The 13,178-nt window shown below is 35.4% G+C and overlaps 1 protein-coding gene across 1 annotated transcript in view; it reads right to left on the reverse strand.

The window, feature by feature from the left end:
* Positions 1–378: 378 nt before the first annotated feature.
* The window catches only part of LOC150090790 (sushi, von Willebrand factor type A, EGF and pentraxin domain-containing protein 1-like), a 132,417-nt gene continuing 119,617 nt past the window's right edge, over positions 379–13,178 (reverse strand). Inside the window, exons 19-24 of the mRNA XM_090372741.1 lie at positions 12,405–12,517; positions 11,949–12,163; positions 7,637–7,821; positions 7,224–7,538; positions 1,848–2,010; positions 379–586 (exon numbers count right to left, since the gene is read on the reverse strand). Coding sequence (XP_090228867.1) covers positions 430–586; positions 1,848–2,010; positions 7,224–7,538; positions 7,637–7,821; positions 11,949–12,163; positions 12,405–12,517 — 1,148 coding nt within the window. The 3' untranslated portion in view covers positions 379–429. The remainder of the gene's footprint in view (positions 587–1,847; positions 2,011–7,223; positions 7,539–7,636; positions 7,822–11,948; positions 12,164–12,404; positions 12,518–13,178) is intronic.

Raw genomic sequence — 13,178 nt, forward strand, 5'->3', positions numbered from 1 at the left:
CGAAAGCGCCAGTTTCCGAGACAAAAAACTATGCTACCCTGTCTGAGACGGACCAACTCAGTCACGTTGTGAAAAAGGCCCATAAAAATTCCTCGCGTCGTTGATGGGATTCGAACTCAGGTCTTTTGCACCCGGTGTGGGGAGGATGATGATTACATGGAATTAGGGTTTTCGTGAAAATATGTTACTCTTTTTACTATTTTGTTAAAATATGTAACAGTACAATAGTATACGAAGGCCACTTTCATTTCTGTAATTTCGATAAAATATTCCCAAGTACAATAGGTGGTAACAAATGTTTTCAGAATGTAAATAGATCATAAATTAATTTTTATTACAAACACTTCGAACTCTACACTTGTAATCTTCACGGTGAGAGGACCCTGGCTTTGTATTCGAGTAGAACAGGATTTTTAGCTTGTAGTCACTTCAAACCCACGGCGTAGATTCCACTTGGATTTGAATTCGACCCCTCATATTTTGCACGAAATCTGGCCATGCCGTCACGCGACCAGGTAGGTCATCCTGCCTATCACAGAGTTTTTTAACGTCCCCGTGAGAAAGCACTCGATTCCACACGTTCACTCTGAAAAGAAGAGAATATATTGAATGCATGACTATAAATCATAGTTGTTATTTTAGAATTAGAATAGTGACAATGGAGTGAAGAGGGTGCACTGGATGCAAATCAGTAGACTCTGACACAGAAGGGGGACCAATATTTTCTTATAAAACTTTCAATATTCTTGAGGATAAGTCGCACATTTTAAACGGAATGTAAAATCATACTGCGTTCATGAAGCACACTTTCATTTTGGCAGTATCAGAAGTGAAAAATTATGGCCTAAGTGGATCCCACTCAATAAAACACCAAACAATCGTTTAGGTTATGTGAATAAAATGTTCGTTATTTTTATAGAAATTTAGAAAATCCCCGATTCTTTATTGACAGTCCCTTGTATTCTCAACAAGGTACAGGACCTGTGCTTTGTTTAGAATTGCCATCTTTGGACCGAGGTTGGATGTGTGTGTGACAAGCGCCAAAGCAACTAAGGATACGAGGCATCAGAATATTGTCTGAAATTGCGTATATTCTTCAGCTGGTTTGTTGGAAGAAAAACCAAAGTTTCCAAGAAAAAAAAAAAAAAAAACATGCAACCCTCGCCTGAGACTGGCTAATTCAGTCACATTTTTTGGGAAAAAAAAATAAAAATAAAAGTCCCATAAAATTCCTTGTGTAAGCGACGGGTTCGAACCCGCGCCTTTTCCATCCCGTGTTATAGGACAGTGATTACAACTGCACTGCTATCCGCAAGGGTTCTTACCTTTGGGAATGTTCAGTGTAGGAACAGGAAGTTCTGAAGTTCATATTATGTTTTATAGAATGACTATTTTTTTGTGTTTTGGATCATACCTTTTCTAAAAATAGCGGAAATTCATCTTGGGAAAACTTGAATTTTTTGAAGAAAAAATTCGGGGACAGGATCTTTTCAAACAAATTTACTGACTTTTGTGTGCTGTGGTTTACCTTAGTTACTTCTCGCTCGCTTTAAACCGCTTTGAAAGCTGTTGAATGGAGATATTTTAAATATTTATACAAGGTGTTCAAAACTAATTCTCGCACAGCTGATTTGAAAGAAACGTTTTATATCTCCATAGAAAATTTGCAAGATTTACAGCGGAATTATATTATTCGAGTTGTGCACAGTCACTTTAAAGAAATCATTAGCAAGGTTATGTGATTATTTTTAACACGTACGCATCTGAATTGATTCAAAGTCAAAGAATAAAATGAATCTTGTACATTAAAATAACATAAAAAAAAAACCCCGATTTGTTTATTGTACCTAGATATATTTCCGGTGAATGCTTCCATGGGACTGAATCCGCCGCCTACGCAGTCCTGCTCTTGACCAACGATGAGTGTTCCTCCACCAGGAATGACATCACCGGCACTAATACCAGTACCAGAAGACAGAAGGGTTCCATTATGGAAGAGATTCCACTGACCTAAAAGTAGAAATATATTAATGAAAAATACAAACGAAACGACTTAGTTTATACAATATTGGGTTAAGATTAAGAGCAAATAAAATGTCTGAATTCGTTTAATCACGTATTATCTAAAACAATAACATTCCGAGTTCTCGTTATGATTTCGATGGTAAAGTACAGCAGTTCTAAAGGAGCTGCGAATGAAATACAAAAATGTTTGCACCTCTTAAAGGTAGGGAGTGTGAAAGGGGCCTAATTGAAGTTTTTCCCGTAATACTGATTTATCGGATCTTTGGGTGCATAATATTCCTTGGGTGCATAATATGCACAAAATACATTTGAAAAAACAGGTGCTTATTATAAAATAATGTTTTATTACCCTTAGTAAATATGGTAGTTCTCATTGCCACAAAATAATTAAATAAATTTTTTGTTTATACTCCGAGATGACACACCTGGTTAGAGCAGTTTACTTTTTTTTCCTTTTTTTTTTTTTGTAGCATCACGTGGATGGGAACAGGGAGCGTAACTCTATACTTTCAACTACCCACCCATCTACGAGTATGCGTTCAAACGCACCTCAAAATGATTGGTCCCCTTTCTTCTTTAGATGAAGACGTTGCACTTAAGTATTTTGTTCATAAGTCAAAAACAAACCAAAACATGTTAGGTAATGTAGTGCATTACATTTCAGGCGCGTTCGACTTATTTCTCAAATTAACTGAATTTTTTTCTGTGATTATGGAAGTGGAAAGTAAATAACTAATTATCTTATTACCAACTAATTACCAATTGATTAATAAATAATATAGTACAAGGTCATTATAAAGTCCTTGTGCAGTTTTAAATTTTCATAATTTCCTTTCTATACGTGATAAAATCAATCTGTAAAAAGGGTAAATGAAAGAATTTATTAGTTTTACATACATTTATTCTTGGGATTGTTAATTCTCAACATGTCCAACGTCATTACATATACAAACTGAGATTCGATTCTGAAGTTCTACATATACGTGTTGCAGTTGATTTTCAGTAATACTCTGAATCACATTAGTTATCCTAGTCCGAAGAGCGTCTAAAGGGCGAGGTTTTGTTGAATAAACAATAGTCTTAACATGTCTCCATAGAAAAAAAAATCCAATGGACTCAAATCTGGTGAGCGTGGTGGCCAAGAGATTGGTCCACCTCCTCCAATTTATCTGTTAGGAAAATTTTCATTCAGAAACTGCCTGACACTGAGAGCAAAGTGACAAGGTGCACCATTTTACTGAAACACTGTATCACCTATAAGCCCTAAACGTGTTAGTTCAGGGATAAAGTAATTCTGCAGCATTTCCAAATAACTCTCACTATTAACAACCCGTCCTTCAAAAAAAGAATGGCCCAATTATACGGTCTTTACCTAAGATCTTTCAGATTTTGGTTTATCATTGACAGAACCTGTTTCTTTAAACTTTTTCATCCAGTTAGTTATGGAATTCCTGTGTGGTGCACCTTTGTTGTAATGGATCCTAAATCTACAGGGTGTCCAAAAATGATTACATTTTGTTACAAAAATTTTATTACTGTTGGGAAGTTAACAAAATTTAACCAAATTTTACGCTAATATTAAAAGTTTTTATCAATACATAAGGACTTTAAAGCACTTAAACATGAGCGCCTCTTGTGGCACGTAGAATATCAAGGCGATATTCAATCTCTCTCCATACATTTTCTAACATCTGTGGGGTGCTGCATTCGACTGCACGTGTAATCCGGTCTCGTAATGTTTCAATATCTCGAACAGCTGTCGCATACATCAAGGCTTTAACATATCCCCAAAGAAAGAAATCCAGTGGGGTTATGTCTGGTGACCATGGGGCCACGAAATCGGTCCATCCCTGCCCATCCAACGGTTTGGAAATGTCTTATCCAAAGTGTCACGAACAACTTGAGCACAATGAGCGGGTGCTCCATCCAGCTGAAAGACAGCTGCCTCTGTCCCAATTGGGGTATAGCATAATTAATGAGCACGTCTAAAAACACGTTTGCACTAATCGTGTTTTCGTGGAAGAAGAAAGGTCCAATAATGTAATCATGTAATGGGGTGCACCACACATTGATTTTCGGACTGTTACGAATATGTTCTCTTACCACGTGGATTTTCGGATCCCCAAATACACACATTGTGTCTATTGACTACACCACTAAAATGAAATGAGGCTTCATTTCATGTTTCACAAAAAAATGAAAAAAATAATAAAATAAAATAAATAAATAAATAAATAAATAAAATAAAATAAAAATTTTGCTAAACTACAATAAAATAAAGAATCACTCTTAGTACATACTAAATTTCACTAAATTACATTTCTAATTTTTTTCAGATTGATTTTATCATGTATGGAACGGAAGTTATGAAAATTTAAAAAACTGTACAAGGACTTTATACTGACCCTGTATAAAAATTGTTTTCATTTCATTGCGCATACCTCATATCACAATACAGTAAACCCCCGCTATTCGCTGTATCTGTATTCGCGGTTTCGCGATCGCCGATTTAATATAAAATGAAACCTAAAAAAATGTGAATTTTAAAACGCCGTGAATATTTTCCGCCATAAAAAACATGGGCGTGGCTAAAATTATCTTTCCCGGTCAAAACAGCGCTCAGTGGGTGGGGGGAGAGGGGTGACAAAATCGCGAGCGTGGATGTTTCTCGCTAATCCTTGTTCAGTGTGTTATGCGTTTGTCATGGAAGGTTTCGTCGTTTGCTTTTAATTTATATGTTTATAAATTGAATAAATTTATCAATTTATAAATTGATATGCCTACAAAAATGATAACTCTACCGTTTTGCAGTGTAAAACAGACTTTTTCGAGTGCGTTAACGGAAGAAAGTGACTTTATTGTGGTCAAGTTCTTTCTAACCCCTACAAAAATATGGCTACGAATAAAAAGAGAAATGTGAAAATATCAAAGAAGGTGATGACACTAGCGAATAAAATTGAGTTATTAGACGAAATTTCTAATGGTGAAAGTGTCTCCTCAGTGGCAAAACATTATAAAATCAATGAGTCAACAGTACGATCAATCAAGAAATCGGAAGAAAAAATCTGCCGTAGTGTCCGTGAAACCGCGCTAATTGCTTCAAAAATTTGCTCTGTAACTCGTGATGTTAAATTAAAAAAATGGAAAAGCTTTAAATCTGTGGATAGAAGACCGAATTCAAAATAAAATTCCGTTAAGTTCACTCATCATTCGTGAAAAAGTAAAACTTCTTTATCAACACTTTAGCGAAACTGGTGATAGCACTGGCGGGATAAGTTTTTTTTGCTAGCAAAGGCGCTGGTTTGAGAGATTTGTTTGAAATTTCTAATAAATATTACATTTAATATTAAATCGTTTCTTATTTTCATTTCGATGCCTTATGCTTACATTTCACTATGTACTGTCATGTACAGTCATATTATGAAGGTACATATAATATATACATAGACAAAATTTTGGACTAGTTTTTCTTATATATTTCATACTTTGGAACGGAACCCCTTTATTACTATAGGAGCAATAACTCAGTATTCGCGTTTTCGGTATTCGCGACATTTCTCAGGAACGTAACCCCCGCGAATAGCGAGGGTTTACTGTACTCACTCAGCGTTTGCTATAATTTGTAAACAGAAAGCGCAAAATGCGACAAGTATTTCACGTTCTGTGACGCAATGAATCAAATAGCAACAAGTACCTGAGATCGTAGTATGCTCGCAACACTTTCATAATGTACTTCACTTATTTATTTCTGGATTTTAATGCCAATTGAATTATAACACATATTTCACGATTCTTATGATTAATATTATAAGAAAATAGTAATAACAACAACCAAAAAACATAAATAAAATAAAATATTAATTCCATGATTCTCCACCAAGTGGCTTGTCCTTTTGTGGTTGTGCAGGAAACCCCTAAGCGCAGACCCTACCTTAACATTTTCCCTACCTTAACCTCGCCTGAGACCTACTCACTCAGCCACATTGTGCAAAACGGATGTGAAGAGGGATTTTTATTATTAGATAACACTCCTGAACATCCTTCAGGTGATAAAATTTGATCAAGTCCCTTAATTTTTTCATTTGCATTTAATTTTCTTTTAAAATTTTATCTCTTTTACAAAATGATTGTGAAACTGTTTTGAAAGAAGTTCGGAACTGTATTATTAAATTCTTGTTTATGAAAAATATCCGTTCTGCATAAACAAGATAAAATACATTAAAAAGAAGGAAACCCGAATTATAAGAGAATCCGAATTAGTGAGGGTTTACTGTAGCAGCAACAGGTGTCAGTTTCAAGTCCAATATACGCAATACTTACAGTAAATTTACACGGTAGCGTCCGGAGAATTGATTAAAAATTTGACTGATAATATTTTTTTTTTCCAAATGGGGGATTTAAAGAGGTTTTATCCTACTGATCCCCTCCCTCTCAAAGTTTATGATTCCTGGTTGCCACTATCCACTAATTAGGAATAAGAGGCTGTTGGGTTCTGGAATTGTTAACACTGTTGCAAACAAATGGAATTAAATTTGACAATCGAATAAAAGGTAAATTGGAGATCTGCAAAATTCGTTGGTCAGGGGTGCTGGCATCTACAGACTTGGCCCCCCTCTCTAGTCGGGGGATGGATATTGGATATGAGATTGACAACGGAACTGCACAAGAGAGAGAGAGAGAGAGAGAGAGAGAGAGAGAGAGAGCTGAATAGGTTGGCTAAAAGCATCTTCTCGACTACCATTAGTCATAATGTTATTATGGTACCAGATGAGCTACTGTATATGTCTTTTGTTTGCATGATGTCTGTGTTCAATGACCGATCTGTATGTTCTGCACGCTGAAAAACTAGGCCTAAATCAGAAAAAACCCTACTTCCTCCGCCTCCATTCGGCTAACTACAGCCCCGACTGAAGAGTCGCACACATACCTCTTCAAACAAATGATGAAACTATTATAAGCATACTGTCATGGATAACAGCTGTATATTCTGTATTTAATACGGGGTCGGATGCAATTTGTTTTTCTAAGGGGGGGGTGAGATAATTACGATGATATTAATACAATTTACTCAGGTCTGGGGGGGAGGAGATTGCCCTGATCGTCCCCTACTGGATCTTCCAGTGATTTAATATACACGGGAAAAATAACTCCACTGATCTATGATTTAAAGCAGATCATATTTCGTTCCTGCAACTAACCCCCATTTCCACTGGACCACGTGAAGGTAATCTGATGCCATCTGCCATCGTTCAGCTGCAGATCAGTGAACACTGGTTGGTTATTGACATACACTTTTAAGCCCCCGTAGTCCGTCAGTGTGAGAGCATTTTCTACTTGCTGCTGATGGTGCCCTCTAGCGGCATATGACAACATAGCGCCTGGACGATGTTGATCTATAGTTTGCATCCACATCCCTACTGATACTGCTGATAAGGGAGGCAGAACCTCTTCTACCAGAGCGAAATCTGAGGTCGATGGGTTGCTAAAGGACATCACAACGTTATCGGGAAGTTCTGTAAAGAGAAAAGAAAAGGACAGCTGCATTAAAAAAATGTAAGTTACGAATGCCAATGAATGCGCGTAATATGGAATGAGCTACCAATATACTTACTGTGTTCGCAGTAATCTCCGCCAAACCCAGGGGGACAAATACATCTGTAGCCATTCACTAAATCCACACAGGTAGCCCCACTTTCGCATTGGTTTGTTGGACAGTCGTCGATATCGAATTCGCAATGTCGTCCGGTGAAGCCAGCGGTGCAGGCACACTGATAACTACTCACCAAATCCACACAGCTAAGAGTAAAAGTAAATGTTTCGGTCAGTACAGAAACGGGCCTCGTATTAATATACAACTGTGTACACTAGTATCTAACCAACGTACGGGCAAACTAATGCGAGTTGAAGTCATTTGCAAGAACCACTCGTTAAATTTTGAAAAATTTGGGGAGCTAGTAATCCGGTTAAGCACAAATATTGGAATTAAATTATTTGTTAAATTTTGAATTTGAGGGATTATGTAAATGGTTATACTTAATGGAACCTGGTCCTAATAATATAATAATTAGTTCTGCAGAATCGGGAATTCTGGGCTTGGGATAATGAAAATGATTTTTACCAATCAAAAGAGCCAATATCACAGTTAGTCATATTTCTTTATACTACTTTAAATTAGTTTTTTTCGATTTAAACTTTCAGTGGATCAATCTTTCAGTTGATTATTATTAATTTATCCTTTCATAGTGCTGCGTATTATCACCGAACTTCGTTCCTGGTTCTCTCTCTACCGGCATTTCACACAAACTATAAGATATATGTTCTTTAACCGTGTAGTCATGGTGCAGCACAAACAGAAAAGTTTGTTATTTAGTTATTAAATTTACGAAATGGAACACTGTTCTGTGCAAAGCTGGTTGAGATATCGGTTTGCAATTAATACTCAAGCTCAAAAAAAAAAAAAAAAAAAAAAAACCAGCACACAGGATATTTGGGATGATTATGAGCCCAGTTATGGTAAAGAAAAATAAATAGGTATGTCTCATATTGCTATTTCCAGTAGCAATTTGAGATTACCGACATAAAATTAGCTTTTCAACAACAACAACAACAAAAAAAAAATTAATTAAAATAAGAGAAGAAAATATAATTCTATTTCGAATAATTAATGATTTAAAGTAAACTAAAATGAAAAAAAAAAAATAAAAAAAAAAAAAATATATATATATATAGAACTACCTTGGCATAAAATGTTATCGAAAGAAACAAACAAATAAAAAAAAAAACTGACTTCAAATTAAATAAACTGAAATTTTCCGTAGCTGAGTGGTCAGGGGCGGGAGTGCAGTGACACACGCTCTTTGAGTAGGACAGGGGTTCAAGCCCCTGACTGCTAAATACGGTCGATCTGCCAACTCGCACTGGACTAGCATGGCAGATTATGGTCCATTTTCTTCAACATGAATTGTTGAGGAGGCTTCCAATCTGCAGTGGGTTGATAATGGCTGCACTTTACTTTTTTTTTTTTTTTTTTTTTTTATGAAATGTGCATATTTGAAAAACTCGAAATTATCAAATGCACATATTTATCATGCATACTGAACTATAAAAACTCGAACTGGAAGCTAGAATGCTGTCACCTTGAAAAATTTGATGCCAATCCAATTGTGGCAGATGTGTTAGAAATCTAATTTGATCCCGATGCTATACTCTGGAACCATAGCCAGCCTTTGATCTGCCGCAATGTAGTATTACTTTATGAAGTATTATAGCAATATTCATATAGTACAGGGGTCCCCAAACATTTTGGAGTCGCCCTTAATGGAAATCCTTTACACTTCATCCAGCCCAACCATTTAATAAAAATAATATGTTAAGGACTGTTTCTGAGTTTAATTGCAGTGAAGAGGCTGTTTCTTAATTTATATCGAAAAATATGAGGGAAACATTTAATAAAGCTCTAAATGGGGTCTGATTTGATGTATATATCATTTAAAATTAAAATAGTCCAAATATTTTTTACTTATTTTAAAAATTTATTTTTGAAGTCTCCGTTTTTTTCTGAACTCTTTTCGTGTTTTTGAAATTTATTCCGTTTTTTTTCCCTGAATTTCTTTGTAAAAATAAAACATTAAAATATAAATTAACATATTCTTTATTGAATTTTATATATCATATTAAATATTATATTTATTGAACATCGTTAATGCGAAGGATATGGTTCATGGGTTTCAATAAGCTCGGGTTTGAGGTTTGTGAGTTTTAATCTTAACTCACCACGCTCTTCCAAGTTTAGTCAGTTCCTCTCTTTTGTTAAAATGCCATTTATGTGACTAAAACTGGCTTCGACCATGTAAGTGCTCGGAAACGTAATTAAAAATGGCCCAACAGCTGCATAAAATTTGGGATATTTTGTTGTAATGTTTATATTCTTCCAATAATCGCTGATACTTTTATTATTAAATAAAGCTTTAGCTTCTATATTGACACTCGTACAAATCAATGAATTCATTGTTTAGGTGATCTGGCCCAATTCCATTTTCGACATTTATATCAAATGGCGTAATCCAATTAGGTACATTCATTTCCTCCAGGTCTTGAAACGTATTTTAAAGTCTTTCCTTAATTTTTCAAGATGTTCTATGTATATCTCCAAATGACCATCTGAAAGTTTTTTACCTCCTCCTTCCAACTGTTTTAAGTTTGAGAAATACTGAAAATCTCTGCGTGCCAATGAAGATCTATATAAGCCTATCTTGACTTGGAACCCTAATAGGATTGTGCGGGCTCGAATGATGGTAACATCTTTACCATGGAGTCGGTTCTGTATTTCATTAAATTCTGAATACTGGTCTGTCAAATAGAACAGATGGTTCTTACAGTTTTTCAACTTTTTTCTGAACTCTTTTAGAGCTATACACTTTTTTTTTAGAGCTATACACTTTTATGCTCGTAAGATGCTCCACAGATGAGTCATACATGTAAATCAACAAATCTTTGCAAATTGTCACTTCTTGACAGCCGACCGGGCTAGCCAGGTGGATAAAATGCCTCCCTGGCAACTCAAAGGTCGCGGGTTCGAATCCCGCCTCGGGCTTGGATCACAGTAAAATACAAAAACTTTGGGAGGTGCAACAACTAAAAAAAAACAAAAAAACTTCTTGACAGCCACCTTATTTCGGAAGCAAAAGTATTTGGTTGAACATTTCATAATTTTTTTCACGTAACATACAGACGTGGACTAAGTGGATGAGCTTTGATTTTATTAACTGATCTAATATACACTTTTAGAGCATCATGCAGCTTACCACTGAGTTTCTTTGCTACAAGATGGTGTCTGTGTAACACACAATGAACAGTGCGTACTTCCGGAACCTTTTATTTGAGAAAGGTGGAAAATCCTCTATAAAGGCCAATCATTGTGGTGCACCATCAGTGGCCACTGCAGTTATATTGCTGAGGGAAACATTGTTTTTCTTAAAGTACTCTTCCAAACATTGTAAAATTGTCTCACCTTTTCCATCAACTTTCATATACCTGGCAAATAAAATTTGTCAACAATACATTTTTGGCTCTGGCTATAATACCTCACATGGGCCATTAGAATATTTTAACTGCCGAAAGTTGACTCATCAAGTCGGATGGAGAATTTACAATTTTGAAGCTCAGACACCAAGGTTTTCTCCACAACATCGGCCATGTCATTAATGCAGTGCGTCGTTGCACTGTATTCGCACTCAATGGCAGGCATTTTAAAACAGTATAAAAATTCTTCTTTATAATCGTTTCAATCACTCTTTAATTGCTGGTATTATAATCTCTTCACCAATGGTATACGCTTTCCTTTTTTTGATATAATAAGAGAGATACTGAATGATGCTTTCAGTCCTCTTTCATTATCAGTATGAGCAGATGCTTTAAAAAATGTATTTAAATTTGGTTGATTTCTGAATTTTTCCCTTTTCTGAACTATTGCTGAATCAGTTCAATGTGCTCTTTCATCTTCGAAGGTTTCATGGCATCATTACTAAAAGTATTTTCACATAAGAAGCACATAGGCATTGTTTCATTGTTAATCGAGGACAAAATTCCAAATTTCAAATACTCTTGTGAATATTGTCCATATTTTTTCTTAGATACAGTGGCAGCCATTGGGGTTGTAGCTCAATTTATATTTTAGAGTAAGTACAGAAGTGAAACATCCTAAAAGAAAGTAATTGGGTTCGATTAAGATTATTTCTCAATTGGTCCGTCCTCACCTCCTACTGGCCCGCCTGACAGGATACTAAGCATGCTTAGCAGTTCCACAATACAAAAAAACGAGCTGTAGATCCACCATATATTGTGTGGTTTGATACTAAGAGTCGTGCAATTGCGAGGATTAAGAAAAAAAAAAAAAAGGATAACGTGAAAGTGCAATGTTTTACCTTCCTTGATTGTGACACGTGACTAGCACACAGTCATCAATATTCACAGAGCAGTCCTGACCTTCGAACCCTGGCTGGCAATGACAGATCCGAGTATCGTCGACCTCTTCACATTTTGCCCCATTGGCACAGGGAAACATTTCACATAAGTCGATATCGATTTCGCACAAGGGACCTTCAAATCCCACCCGACAAGCACATTCATAGAACCCTATCTGAAGAAGCAATATTAAGATTATAAAAAATAAATAAAAATAAATAAAATAAAACAATCATTTAAGGAGATAGATATAACACACAGCAAAATATTAATTATGAAAATAATATTACTTTAACTTTCACGAACAAACGCTTAACAAAAATTATCAACAAGCACATGACATTAAATGATTAAGTATTTTTTTAAAAAAGATCGTTAAAACTTCATGGATTGAACTTTCTACGTTCATGACTGACCTTATCTAGACACATGCCACCATTTTTGCAAGGGGAAGAGAGGCATTCGTTGATTTCCTCATCACAGAAGCTACCAGTAAATCCAGGGGTACACTCGCACCGAAAGCCGGAGACTGGAGAGAAAAAAAAAAAAAAAAAAAAAAAAAAAAAATGAATAAATAAATAATAAAAAACAATAAAAATAGCAAAAATAAAATTAATAAAATCTAATATAAATACTTTATGTATACCTATAATAGCATTTATAAATTAAAATTGTATTCTACGGGTTAATCAGTGTGCAATTTTCACTACAAAAGTTGGAAAATGAATTATACTTTTTAGAAATCAGTCTTTTCTTAGTAGAGGAAATGCAACAAAAGAAAGGTTTTAATTTCCTGAGTTCACAAGTTAATTACATATATAATTCTGTTTTTCAGGTCCGTACAATATTCTTGGGCCCGGGTGTGTAGTTTACTCGCCACTGACCACTCGGCTATGCACATGCAACTCAAACTGATCATAACTGTTGGTATGATATTTAAAAAATATTCACAAAAAAAGCAGAACATGTTTGAAAATAGCGAGAAAAAAGGGCAAGAAATGGAACAGAACCGAAGGTAGCTTCGGGATAAACGATAGAAGCAGCTTCCCGTTGATATATGATGGCAGAGGAAGACAGAATTATTGTATTCTGCAATCTCAAATGCCCTTGCAGATTATGAAATTTTCTTGATGCAGCAGAATTTCTAAAGTGGAGTAAGTAGTTTACTCGGATATATTCAATCCATTTGG

This window comes from Mastigoproctus giganteus, chromosome 1 (assembly GCF_048544385.1).
Source record: "Mastigoproctus giganteus isolate SK-2022 chromosome 1, ASM4854438v1, whole genome shotgun sequence".
In the NCBI taxonomy this organism is placed as follows: Eukaryota; Metazoa; Arthropoda; class Arachnida; order Uropygi; family Thelyphonidae; genus Mastigoproctus; species Mastigoproctus giganteus.